A 15099-nucleotide genomic window follows, 5' to 3' on the forward strand; every position below is an offset into this window, starting at 1 on the left:
TTCATCAGCCAAGCAGTATCTTCTGTCCTGCGTCTCGTTTGGATGTGGGTATGTAAGCTTTAGATGTCACTGTGGCATCCTAAATCAATTACTGATTTTGATATCCATAAAGAAATCCCCTGACATTTATTGCCATATACCAAGTCTAGTCTTTTGTAGGGTATATATTGATCCTAGGATCTTTCAGCTGGCTCATGGCTTAGAGGATGCAGTAATGTGTTTTTACAAGGGGAAATCTGCCTTTACTTCATGTATTTCCAAATCACGCCACAGTCATGGAGATAGAAATAAGTCTGTTCCAAATTTTATGAGCTGAAATCGTGTGACTGATTTGAAATGCACTTCAAATGTGGCAAATAAAATACACCTTTGTAGGGCACTTCAAAGGCCATGCCAGCCATGTTGGTTCAAACACAAAAATAAGTTTTTTTTTTTTTTTACATGTATATTTATTACTTTAATTTAATGAAATAGGAGTAGATTTATAGTTAACTCGAGTCGTCTGGGATTCATTGAGCTTGTCACAATGCATTCTGGGATTGCCTTCTCTGTGAATGATACATCTGATGCTGCCTTAGATTTCAGACTTAATTATTTTCAGTTATTACATTGATAATAACAACAAATGTTTTCTTGAGCAGCAAATCAGCATATTAGAATGATTTCTGAAGGATCATGTGACACTGAAGACTGGAGTAATGATGCTGAAAATTCAGCTTCGGATCACAGGAATAAAAAGCAAGTTAAAATATAATAAAATAGAAAAGGTATTTTAAAATGTAATAATCATTTTTCAGAATGTTACTGTTTTATCGGTTAAATATATATATTTTTTTAATCAAATAAATACAGACTTGGTGAGTATAAGAGACTTCTTTATAATTTGACTGATTCCAAACTTTTGACCGGCAGTGTATGTGTCTCTTATATAACGCGTGTCTTAAATGTCTCAAAATAATCTTATTGATGTCAGTTCAGATTTCTGTAAAAACAAAACAAAAAAAACAACAACAAAAAAAATTCTCCATAAGAATGTAGGCAATATCATTGTAGCATTACTTCAGTGATTTATTACTGCGTATGGTTTTGTAACTGTTTTCACCGTCACCGTGATAGATTATCTTCAATCAATCTCAAAGCTCAAGTAAAGTCTCTTAACAGACTGTGTGTGTTTTTCCGGGCTACTCTTTCACGTGTCTTTTGATGTGACTCGGCCGTAGACGTCTGAGATTTAATTGATGATTTTTTTTTTTCTTGAACACCTGAGCAATCATATTCCCCTGTCTTCCTGTAATTGGGCCAGAGCCCAGAAGGGAAAACCAATTGCGTTTCTGTGCAAATTAATTCACCTTTGACCCGGGCTTTCAGACACTTCCATTCTAGATGTATCAACTGAGAGGTCTCGTGGGCAACATGGTCCTCCTTAAAAAAAAAAATAGCACATCCTTTTGTTTTCCACAAGTGCAATTGCTTTAGATATAATTTTAATCACCAAATGACAATCTAATGTTTTGGTTTTGTGAGACAGGAGACACAATTTGTATTACAGGGCAAGTCAAGCTGGTTCTAATGAGAAGAAGTGTTAAATGAATGACTTTGCTTGCGTAACCTGGTCCTGCTTCTCACTTTGATTTAATGTCGGAGCTTATGGTGAAATCTCTTTGAACGTCCATGCTTCGGGCATTCTTTCAGCCTCCTCCGACGCAAATAAGAACCATGTGTGCATTTCGTTAAATATGCAGCAGACTGCAATTTAAAAAAAGACCCTCCAAAACCTCAGATAATGTTTTTGTTTTAGTAGGCTTAGAAAAACTAATTGAGTGCTGTTTGCGAGACAGAGATGCAGCATTGGTTCTCCTGAGTTAGGGAAATTTGAAAAGAATAATAGTATGCATACGTTGAAGAACTCTTTCAGATAGACCGTAAAGATGTTTTTTTTTTCTCCCAAACTCGCTTCTCCACTGGAGCAGGGTGGTGCCACTTTAGTGAACTTTTTTTCCCTATTCCTCCTATAGCATTTAAGCCTGGAGGTCAGCAGCGGCCCGTACTGCAGCTTGTTGACTTGCTGATACACGGCGCCGGTTAATGGTGCGGCTCGCGATCCATCTGCACCAGCTTCTCCGGCTCCTCTGAAAATAAAGATTAACTTTCCACTGCTCTTGCTCGCTCTGTTTGTGTTTTTCCATTGGCTGTAGTAACTTTTGGAAAAGGTGCTTATCCAGAGCTTTGGAAAACAATTTAGTTACTGACTTTGCCACTCTATTCTGTCGCCTTCACAGGAACTTACAGCGCTATAGCCGTGATTAATGTCGCCCATGGTCTAATGGATAGCATCCCAATACCCCTACAGTTTCCCTGCATGGGCTTTTTTTTGCAGCGCTCCTTTAAAAGTCTCGCTGACGACGAGGAAGCGTTAAATGAGGCTCCTTTGACCATTGAGGTTCAGTTTGTAGATGCCAAATATTTTTATGCTTCAGAAGTTACTGCATACGGCGTTTATTTTTAAGACACCATCCTGGAAGTTCTTGATACTTTGCTGTGTCATGAAGTGCTAGGGTCTGTGGATTCATTTTTATGACTGGCAATTTATGGTACGGTTTTCATTACAACAAACTTAAGTGCTTTAAGAAAGTGTTTTTCACAACAAACATCTTACTTATTGATGAGATTTGAGGTTAGAACTTACCAAGTTAATATTGGCCTCGTCGGATTGTTGAGGAAGAGGCATGGTATTACTTTTTTATCTAGCAACTGTACTTACGATTTTCATTGGCCGACAGTAAAACAGGTGGAAAAAGTCGTATAAATTTACTATAAACTATAGAGACCAGAATATCATAGAGACTTAGAGGTGGGCTCTTTTGATGTAGTCAATAGTCAGTGTTACGGTGTTCAGCCGCACACCAATTACATCATTTGCCCACAGCAGCATTTTGATTTATTATAGTAATAAAAGTTTAGTTTAGTTAGAGAACAGACACTACAATTAAAAACTAAATGCGTTTGCTCAATTTAGCGCGAGCCGAACGAGAGTCAGCAGCAGCAGGAGTCAGATTTCATTTATCAGCGTGGTGTGTGCCATGCTTATTCGTTTTGTTAATAAAAGTTCTATGTTAATATAAGCAAGTTTGTCATTGTACTGTTTTGTTGTGTTTTTCATTAAGAAAAATAATGAACCCACCATTCAAGCAATTGCCGCCCCCCGAATTGCTGTTTATTGCCCCCCCACCCCCAGTGATAGTGGTGTGTGTTGTCACACGTTGATTAACCGGTGTATTATGGGTGTTTTTTTAGCCTAACAATACCCTGCACTCTAGCAACCGCATGACAACACTTCAACTAAGGTATTGGTTTTGTGTTTTTTAGTTGCTTAATATTGTTGGCGTCTTAAGAAAAAAAAAAAAGCAGTCTTGTTTGCCTCATGGGATTTTAATCATTATTGTCTCTATCATTATAGAGTCATTATTGTATTTTTCACACTCCATAAAAGGAAGCTTCAGTGCCTCAATCAGGATGCAAAGTAAAGTATAAAGCTTAATTTCTGAATGGACAAAATTATGCAATTTTTCTCAAGATTTGATACAGTTCTTGAAACGCTTAATTCATATTGCAGGTGATGCATACAAATCTGTGATGATTTACTTTTCCGCAAATATAAATGTGCTTTGCTTTTCTTGGCTTAATGGGAACTATTCAGAGACCACAAGTGAAACTTGCTACTTCCTGTTATGGGTGTAGTCTGTATGGTTTGTATATTGAGATTTTAATATGTAAAAACGCACTCAAAAAGCTCAGTGACATTTGCTTCTTTAAAGAAATGAAAATTATATTTTATGTACCTTCTCACGTGTTGTTTCAAACCCATATCTGTCTGTCTTTTCAGGAAAACAAAAGGTGATTTTTGAAGAATACCTGGCCACTCTTTTAATAAAAGTAAAGTTGGGGGCTGCTAGCACCATACAAATATCTTAAAAATAATGTATACAGCTATATTCAACTATATATGCACTACGTTCAAAGTCTTCTGAAGCCATACAATAACTTTATGTGAGGAACAGACAGAAATTATACATTAATAATTGCCACCTCTAAAGAACAGTTTTATTATTTGAAATCGAGAACCAGATTAGTTCGATTTGTGAACTAATAATTCAGATCAGTATTGTGAACTGGATTAACTGAACATTTGTGAATCTTTCTTTATCAGAATTTAGGAGAGAAGTTATAATAAATTTTTATTATAATGAATTTTAATACATTAAATTTATGTCTGTTAATCACACAAAGCAATGGATTTAGAAAGCTTTGAATATAGTGTACACATTGTATTAGCTATTTTTATAACACTTTAATGGTGCTTTTTTTGTTGTTGTAGTAATGTTGGTGCTTGACAGCTCCAATTCTCTTTCTCTTTCTCTTTTAAGATATTGCCTTTGGTGTTTCTAACCACACACACACACACACACACACACACACACACACACACACACACACACACACACACACACACACACACACACACACACACACACACACACACACACACACACACACACACACACACACACACACACACGGGTTTGAAATTACATGAGGTTGAGTATCATCTCACAGTTTTCATTTCTTGGTGAATAATTTTTGTAAGATTACATTTATTTGCTCCGGTACTTTTCCTGTTGAGTAAGGAACACTGTTCAGGTTTTTATTTGCCATGCAGACAAGGGTCCTTTTTTTCCTAACAGCACTGGTTTGTCTAGTTTTCATCAAGTTATTTTTTATTTATTTTCCAAGGTCTCTCTTTTTTCACTTAGACTTGCCCCAGCTTCGCCTACTGATATTTTCATCTTAGACCAAAGTCAACCCAAACCTAAAATTGAAGTAATTTCCATAACAATGCACAGAATCTAAACACGCTTATCTGAAGGTGAGATTGAAGACAAATTGTAATAGATTTGCTCCAAGTTTAGTGACGTAAAGCCGCGGTTGGATACTGTAGCATTGACGTCTTCAGTGCCATTATGCATTTTCTGGTTTTTGTCTTTCACACCTGTAAAAAGGGGTTTTCTTGTCTGTGCAAATCTTTTTACTTTTTCAGCAGGTTGTGGTTCGCACATTAGCTGCCGCAGAGCATCAAGTCTCATTGTTGAACACAGGGAAATTATTTGGTGAACCTATTAACATGCTGTTCCATATTGCGATACGTTGATAATTTCACACATTTGTTTCTTTTTTTTTTCTTTTTTTAGTTCATTCACAAAGGGAAATCACCTAGGGAATGCATTGCAATTTATTTGAACATCATCGAATCACTTCAGTATGGCTCATTTTGAATTTTGTGTCATAGTAGGCATGAAAGCAGTTGTTAAAGCATGGAAAATGTGATGTCAACTCACTTGACAGTGCAACATGGATATTATTTCTCTGGAAAGGTTATTGGTCTGTCTGTTTTTGCCGTTATAAAACCAATATGTCAAATTCATTGCCTACCATGGGCTGTTTCTATAGTAACCATGGGTAGCCAGGTATGAATATTTCTTTTTTCGCTCCTCATCTTCTGTCAATGCCCTCTCTATCTTTTTTTTTCCCTTCACAGGACATTTTCCCAAAATCTCTCTTTAATAATGCATGAGTTGAAGGAGACCTGTTATGTTTGGAGAGCTCTAGTTGGTTTTTCAGGCATAATTGATTAACCAGCTACTAATGTGAAAACCTGAATGCACAGATCGGTTTCCAAAAGACGAAATGTTTTGCTTTCAGTGGAGCCATATCCATTGATCAGGTTTAATTGATTATGATAGGTCTTGCAGATAAGTTATCCAGAGCTTCTCCAAAATATTCATCCTTTGCTTTGCTTCACCTCTAATAGAACTTTAAAATTATGAAGAACCTTAAGTTCTTGTAAATTGCCCCATAGCCCTAAATTATCCACTTTGGGAACAACTTTCAAGCTACCCTCTACTCAAATTTTGGCAATAGAACTGCCATTGTCTTGTGATTGTTTTTTAGTTTACTCGCCAGACTGATATGAAATGGCACAGCTTAACATAAGTCAATCAAGCATTATATTATAATATTATGATAATCAAGCTTTATTTAATGATAGAACTTAAAGGTAATAGATGAGCGCCAGCCAATGAGATTGCCCTTTGCGCATTAGTTCCGCCCACTACCGGAGAAACCTGCATATCTTCTGCTTGTTCTTAAAAGATGAATAATTCCAAATGAACTCCATTATTCTGACAGGAAAAGTCTCTCGCTTCCCTCTCTCTTTGAGTGTATGTGAGAAACACAGCGCTCTCAGCAAAACGACGACGAGTTGTGCGCATTCACACTAGAGTTTACGGTACGTCAAATACTCTGCGCATCCATTGAGATGAATTTAAATATAGTACAGATCGCTTGACGGTGAGCAAAACGCTCAAGCACTCAGTCAGTGTTCAGCGAGTGTAAATATATCTATGCTAAACTTATACTTAGCCTCTAACACACACACTGGCAAGTCAAATCTAAGAATTTATTAGCCAATGGCTAATGGTAGACATTATTTAGTCGCCCAGAGTGAAGATTTAGTCGCAAATGCAAGTGATTTACTTGCATTGTAGAGGGTTGTCAAGTCAACTCATGGACCTGCTTCCAAAAAATTTCTATTTAGCAGTGCTTGCAGCATTTTTTTTTTTTTTTTTACAGCAATGAACTCCATAAATTCAGCTCACCCAGGCAAGAAGCAACCCATATCTTCCCCTAAAAGGTTCCTTCACAGATTTAGACATTTATAATTTTTCTTTTGGCAGCTGTGAGAGTTTTCTTCTTGGTCCATCTCTAGGGAAGGTACCGTGCAGCTGGAACCTCGTCTTTTGGCCATCTTCATAAATCTGAATAAAGCTAGCAGATGACCTCAGCAGAAAAAAAATAATGATAATAAGCTTAAGACGATGTGCGGAGATACTCTTCACTGGAGTATCACGATTCATGGCTCGACCCACCTGGAGTGTGAAGCACACCCTTAATGTTCCATGTTCACTTACACCTGGACTGGGATCTGCAGGGACTATTTGTGCGGTCAAATTTTCTCTAAATGTTGTTTGGAAGGTTGGTGGACTCAGAGAAGGGGCTGCAATGTTGATTGATGGCTGTGGTGATTCATCAATCCCTGGCTGAGAATAGCTGAAATGAGACTCAAAATAAGTTAGAGAAAGAGGAAAAGAGAGCATTATGAGTGAAGTATAAGAAATGAAGACATTCTGGTATAAAGGAATAGGAGAAATGGCAGGGATAGAATAGAAAGAGAAAAGTGACAGATCAGTCAATAAGAAGAGACTACGATTATGTAGTTTATTTGAGGATAGATTATAAAATGCACTACCAAAAGTTCAAAATAAATTTTTTAAGGAATTATTTTACTCAGTAGGGACTCATTAAACTGATCAAAAGTGACAGTAAGGACATTTTATAATGATACATTTAGCGTTGGCGAGCATAAGAGACTTCTTTAAAAACATTAAAATATCTTACCAACCTCAAACTTTTGAACAGTATATTTAAAATAAAATATTACATTTTTATATCTCGTCTTATATTATATATATTTTAATGTTTTGTATCTATTTATATTGTAAATTCACTTACATAAAATTGTATTGAATAACCTTGGTTAAAAGCTTTGGTTGACCATTGCTGCTTTCCACGATTTTTCGCAGCATATTTGTCCTTCTGGTATTAAGAGAAACTGCTAGTTATCTGTTGTTTTCCAGCGTGGGTTTGGGCTGCTGCTGCTTCAGCTCCAGTGAGCACCGCTGACGTGGGGTGTGGTTGGGTCTTAAGACTTTATATAAACATGGACAAGCACTTTTTCTAACCAAAAGCTGTAAATGGGGTATAACCTTTTTTTTGTTGATGTCACTGGTGTCATAGAGTTTCTCTGAAATGTCTTCTTCCAGTGTTCTCTGTATATACGCTGTCATACTTGCCCTTGTCCTCATTAAGTTTGTAAGTGGTTGTTTGCGTATCTTAAGGTCATGCTCATTACAAGATAAATTACACTATTAAACTCTGTTTTCACAGCGCTCCCTTTCAGTGTTGATTCACATAGAAATACTGGAACAACTCTTGCCAGGAAATGTTTTAACCATTTCATGCTTTAGTCAGTGTTTGGTCTAACAGTTTTACGTTAAACATTGTCATATCATTTTTTTAATGAGTGGTGCTTCATTTGTACTTTTCTAAAGAGTTTGTTAGACTTACTGTGTATAATTTCTGACACGTCTTTGATGTTTGTTTTTATAATGTCAAACAGTTGCTGTGTATTCCATTTACATTTAGTATGATATCTTTAGATTAGTATTTTTGTGTATATTCTCACCCTTTGTCAAAGCTGTCAGTAGATTTTGGAGATTAGATCCAGAACTTGCGACCATAGTTGGCTTTGGGAAATGCACCCCGGGCCAATATTTTGATGCTTTATGGATAAGTTGGACTGATGCATGGTTGTGATGCACATCCATAAAGACTGATTTAAATTGCAGACTAATTGCTCCATTTGCTCAATGAGTCAGATGGATTGTTCCCTTGATTTGTAATTGCTCTTGAAATTATCACAAATTTAGCCTGCCCACTGCCAGCTCATTTTCCCACAGAAAACATCCGTGTTTCCTCCACCAGCTTTGGCTTATCTACAACTTGCTGTTTCCATTGTTTTATTCTACCTACTAGTTAAAGTTCCAACAGCTGTACGTGTGCTTGCCTTCATTAAAGAGAAGATGGCAAGGAATGTTAATGGTAGGTTCAAGCTGATGCGAGGCGGAGGCTAATTTTAGATAATAGCCCTAATTTGTGTGGGATACTGTGGACCACTCCTGGTCTGTGTTATATGGTCTAACCCCTAAACTGAGGTCACTGAGTTCAGATTTTAATGTCAAGGAAGTAAGGGAGATAATGTACATCCAGTCGGTTGTTATTGCAGAATAAACCCCGACAGGATGATCAGGACCATCTGAGTATTGCATCAGCCTGAAGGGGTGTATTCTGCAATAACAACCGACTGGATGTACATTATCCCGCTTATTACACGGATACCTGCCACAAGTAAATGATTAGACATGGAATATTGATCTTAGTCTAAATATTGTATTAGTTCTTTAAATGCAAACCTCCTGGGGAGAGATCAGTTGCGAGCAAGCAGCAAGTTCAAACTAGACGGACATTTAAAGGATACGGTACAGTCATATCATTACACGGCATTTTGCCACATAAATAAATATGGGGATAAGAAATAGTAATCTGAGGTGAAACTGTTTTAAAATCGTACCTGTTTGTTATCTTATAATCCAACAGTGTCCAAAACAATAGTCGCAAAATGGCAGCAGCTGCGTTTGTATGAAACAACAGAGAGCGAGTCCGCGATAACGAATGACATAAGGAAATAACTGTACACAAAATATTGATTTTTAATATTTATTTGCTCACTCAACGCAAAACTTCCACGAGGAAAAAAAACGTTCCTAGCACTGACTTCAGTAACCCGGAGGAGCCTGTGTTATCTGTTTTCAGCGGTATGTAATACCCGAATCAAGTATTCCACTGTGTAATGTGTAATAATACTCTTTACATGCCATTATTATGTGGTTATTGCATGCTAGCATTACCTCAGCGTCTTGGCTAATACTCATGTAAAGCTCTTAAATGCAAGATTTACAATGTTCTTTTTAATTACAGGTCATACTCCTTAGTCATAGTTGTAAGATGTCAAGTTTGTGTAGCCTTTTTCTCATATGCAGTCCTGGGACGTGTCTGAATAAAGACTTTCTTTTCATTTCATTTAGTTTCATTTCATTCTAATGAATCATTAATTAAATCCTAAGTCAAAGCTTAATATATCAGATTCTCTTACTTTTTTATTTTTATAAAAAAAAAAAAACTTAGATTAAAGATTATAATAAATTAAAAGCTATAAGTAACTGGATTGCAGATTTATCTTAAATTTAGCTTTCAGTTGGTTTTTAGTTATTGATCAAAAAAAAAGTATACATTTCACATAAATTGAATTACAAAAATAAATCTACCTTTATCATTTTTACAGTAACAAGTTTGGTAACAAATGCTTGTTTAAAGCTAGCTGCTTTTCATGTTGGAATAATTTCAATAAATACTTTTTTTTTCTAATAGTGTTCACTAAAAAAAGTGCCTCTAATGCTTTAAAAGTATAATTGGACAGCAATTTGTAGCCCATCTGTGTTACGTCTCTTAAGAATGCAAATCATGCCATTAGCGATATTGGATGCAAATACTGGGACACAACTAGCTATAATTTTTTTGGGTAATTAAAGTAAGTTAATAATTACAAATATTTATTCTAGTGTAGTCTGGTCTGAAGAGTAGAGTTGAAATGTGTAGGTTGCTTCCAGACATAAGGAACACATTTTGCAAAGGCATGCCAACTGTTTAACCAACACTGATATCATTTTCAGATGTGGGTTGTAAGTTTTAGTGTAGATATACGTTTTTTTTTTCTCCTCCACATGCCTTTCCTCTTGCATGTTTCCAGGCAGTTGAGATGGTTGTCTGATGGTGGTCTGATATGACAAGACCAGCATATCTCCATCTGCGCTCCCCTGTGCCCTGGAGCCGCTGGATTCAGGCCTGTCTGAGATTGATGCTCATCTTTTTAGTCTCTTATCTTACAATACACCCATACCCATCCTCAATCTATTTCCCTTTGTGACTAACAAAGCTCTCAGAGCACTGCCTGTTCTTATTACCCATCCCTCTTTGGTTATCTTTCCTTGCGATCGATTCTTGTGTTATTTTCTGTCATTATTGTTCTCCTGCTAACCACAAGACGTGCCAGGCTCTAGCTAGCATTCAATAAATGTGTTTCTTCCCTCATTCAGTCTTCCATCTCTTTGGCTTTTTCCTCTTTTAAGGGTTTTATTTTTACCCTTGTTTGATGCTTTCAGTGTTTAGAATGATTTTTACTCGGTCACCGGTTGTCAAATTTGCTTTGTCAAGGGCTTATTGACTCACTGGCTTTGTTTGGATGGAGATGTTTGCATCACTGTAATCCGGTCTGTATACTGAGGACGTCATGGAAGAATAAATGTTGAGCTGTTGTCCTCGATCCTCCTGACAGGGGTTCCTATTACATGTTACCGCCCTTCGAATAAAGAATGACTTTTTGCACTGCGCTTTGCGAAAGTTGTTTTGCTGTTCCTTTGAATTTATTGCTTAAAAATGTAGTTAAAATTTGGGTTGGTCTGTGTGTAATTCACTACTGGTTTCCTGCTTTAATCAATCAATGTGTTTAGTAACTGGTCTGTACAATCGTCAATGTTTCTGGTCTTGCAAAAAGCACGTGTCTGAATCTATAGCATGACAGCTTGAACCCTGGCTCACTCCAGAGTTTTAGCTTTCATCAAACGGAGAGAGAAATCGATCTGCTCCAGTGCCGGTTTGATGACTCTGGCCCTCTGGATGATCTTGTCATGTGTGATTGTGCAGTCAGCTGACAGGAGATTGACTCGTTCAGTGTTACTTGTACTTGAGGCTGTTGGACATGTACAGCTGTGTGCAATGCTTTCCTCTCTGTTAATATTTCTTCCATCTGGATCATTAAGATCATGCAGGGGTCCAAAACTGGGCTTCGTACCGGTGATCTGGAGTGGCATTCACTTTCATTTAAATTTTGTGTTACAGAATAGACTGAAGCTAATTGTGAACAAGCGGACATTAAGACACAATATTTAAGTCTTTGATTTAAACTTAAATGTATAGTTCACCCAAAAATGTTGGAAACTAGATTTTTTGCAATGTTTTAGTTCTTGCACGTACATTTTAAAACATTTAGAGTCTACAAATAAAATGGCTGTTTGAATTCCTGGAAAAATCTGTATGTGATGAGCTAAATGTAGCCTTGTGTTTTTTTTTTCTCTTCCCCTCAGGTATTTGGAGATTATTATCACTTCAGGCACCGCAAGGTGGTGAAGAGGTCTTTATCAGAGCACAGAGGAACACACATTCGTCTGCAAACAGAACCCCAGGTATGTGTGAAATGTAGATTCCGGACCCGCCTCAGAACACACCCCCCCACAGGAAACTCAAAGGTTTTATTGACCAAGCCTTGTCTAAATGAGATGTAAAAAGCCAAAACACGGAAGCCATTGATATCTGAATAAGCCTGATAGAGAGAGTAAAGAAATGAGTGAATATTACGTTGTAAAAATACACAATTTTACACAAATAACACACAAATATTATGCATTACAACATTCTTTTTATAATTGTGAAACTAAGAAAGTTTCACAATTTGAACCCCTTCTCATTAAAGTTTCTCCTTCTTTTTTTTTTTTTTACACACTATTCATCATGCTCAATAATGCAACCATTTTATTTTAACATGACTTTGCTTGAATAAATGTTTTTTGGGACCAACATTTGGTTCCTAATCTAGCCAATCCCCCCTTTCTTTTTAATTTTGATATTTAATGATAATTGTTAGAAAACAAATGGCATTTTAGTCATGATCAAATTTGATGAAATAGAGCATTTCATCATGATTTTTGCTGACCTCATATAAAATGAATTAGGGCTGCATGATATTGGGGAAAAAACTGACATTGTGATATTTAGTTTTTCTACGATATATTGCAGTATGAAAACAGTTTCACCAGAAGAATAGCTCTATTTGGAAAGAATCTGCATTGAAAATAATAAACAAATAGCATAGATAAATGCAATAGAACAAAGATACAAATTAAATAAACAGTGCTTTAGTCTGTTTTCAAGTATGTCTAACGGTATTCAGGTACATAAATTACACTGCATAGGCTTCACTGTATAAATTAAATAGAATTAATCTTTTGTTAAAGCTACAAAACGGTTTTGTTTCTTTGTATTTTGTTGTTTGATTGACATTAATGACTCAGAAAGCAGTGGGTAAAATAGGCTGCTGTCACTTTAAGAGCTAATGCATGGATCCAATATAATAATATGCATCCATTTTCTTTCTCAATTGTTTACATTCACGTAAGCTATCCTCTTTCACATCTTTGTGAGCTCAAATTTTTTAAACTCGCTTGAATGTTTAAACTGACAGGACCTAAAATCGTGCGAATGATACATTTTCACTCTATGATGATTAAACTTTGCATTTAATCAGAGAAATACATGCGGTTTGAACTGTGCCTGGTCCGTAAGGATCACGTATGAACTACGATCCTTATATACCTGACATCGCACATTCTGCGATGTTACTGTCGTGAATGCACACATCATGATATCAGTGCTAAAACGATGTATCACGCAGTCCTAAAATTAATAGAAAATGAAACAATTCATATAATATTTAGTTTGACCTTATGAGGTTTATAATCAACATATTATGAAGGTTAAACACATCCTTCACTGGTCTTGTAAGAATTTCTGCCCCTAATTTGTACACTATTCATGGGAAGTGCCTTGAAGCAAGTAAAGTTTAAAGCAAGCAAGTTATTTGCTTTGTGCTGATTTATGACATTGGACTATACGAGTATATTTTGCTGTGTACCCCTTTTTCTAACTTTAGCCTAGCTTCAGCCAATAGGACATTGCATTACTTTGGACATTCGCTATTGCCCTTGATGTTTTTAAGTTTTGTCTGGTTCCTCAAAGACCTCATTACATTTGCTCAGGGACTCCAACTAGACCCAATCACTGTTGGGCATGTAAGGAAGCACCAGGACCTGCACACTCAATTTTCAAGTCTTTCATCTTTGTTATTATTTCACTGACACTCTGCAGCACACTATCTCTTCTTTTTCTTTTTTCTTTTTTTTCCTTGTTTTATAAAGGATTAAGGGGAGACTTTTTTTTATTTGTCCAGAGATCCTTTTTTTTCTTTTCTGAACTGTTTCTAGAAACCTTGCTTTTTTTATGTTCTTCTGTTTGGATCGTCTACTCTGAATGTTGTTGTGAATCTTTCCGTTCACACTCACACACTGTTTTTGTAAAGCTTATATATCACAACTCCTCAGTTTCCTCCCATGTGTACACTGCTTTTAAGAACACCGAATAAAACACTTTCGGTTTCTCTTGTCACAGGTGTGAAATACGAGGGTTTAAAGTTGCGTTGCTCACGATGCGTCGACCTGACATCTGCGTTCGTTCAGTACAGCCTTAGAATTTGACGTTCACCGGCCTCTCTGATCCAGATGGCGAGTTTTGAGGAGACGTGAAACACAAACCCTGCAATTTTAATGCCAGAGGAATGCTAAGGGCTAGAAACCCCCTTAATGGAAATCACTGACTGTACCCGTATGGCCCATTACTCAAGTTTTAGTGGGGGTTAAAAAGTCCATCTTGTAACATGGCTGCAGCGCCACGCTCCATCAGCGAGAATGGCCTCCAGGAGCAAAGCGACTTCCCTCGAGATGGGAAAAGCACTCCATTGTCCAGTGTGCAGAAGTGATGAGGTGTGTGAATAATAAACCCAGCTGGGTCCCAACACAATGAAGGACAGTCATCGCACGAAGCCTGTCTGATGTCAAATAAATTTCCAAAAAGTTTATTTTGTTCATGAACACTCAATGATTAGTCCTTGAGCTACGATGATGCTGGTTGTCCACTTAAATTTCATGCATTGGATGCATTGTCAAAGACACAAGTGTTTTGGGAAGTACACTTTTGAACAATCTGGTAAATTTCTATTATAGCTTTTCTCATACTACTGCCACCTTATGATCAATCGCTTTTTGTGTTCCAACTTTGTCAGTCACTTTTGATGAACGCATTTGCTAAATTTAAAAAAATTATCCTTTTTGTTGCTGGGACTTTCAGTGCTCGCCAAGCGAACCAACACCTCTCATTCTCCAATAATTATGTAAAAAAAAAAAATTGTGAGCTGTAGAGTTGTCAAATTAAAATTTTAGCTGCAAATATTTGTCGTATTTAAGATAAAACTGCCAATTGGAAAATCGTTTTAATTAAAACCACGTTAAAAAAAATATATTAACTGTGCAATAACAGTAAGATGAAAAATCTAGAAAGAACATTTCTAGTGTTTCAAATAATCCAGTCATAGACAATAATATCGGGGATTGCACTGCTAGCTGAACACCAGTAAAATGAAGT

The 15099-nt window shown here is 36.6% G+C and overlaps 1 protein-coding gene across 2 annotated transcripts in view; it reads left to right on the forward strand.

The window, feature by feature from the left end:
* The window catches only part of furina (furin (paired basic amino acid cleaving enzyme) a), a 94360-nt gene that overhangs the window by 32292 nt on the left and 46969 nt on the right, over positions 1-15099 (forward strand). For both annotated transcript variants that reach the window (XM_082157540.1, XM_082157541.1), the window contains exon 3: positions 11934-12032. In XM_082157540.1, the coding sequence (XP_082013666.1) occupies positions 11934-12032 (99 nt within the window). The remainder of the gene's footprint in view (positions 1-11933; positions 12033-15099) is intronic.

The sequence above is a fragment of the Leuciscus leuciscus genome (assembly GCF_965113295.1).
Source record: "Leuciscus leuciscus genome assembly, chromosome: 2".
In the NCBI taxonomy this organism is placed as follows: Eukaryota; Metazoa; Chordata; class Actinopteri; order Cypriniformes; family Leuciscidae; genus Leuciscus; species Leuciscus leuciscus.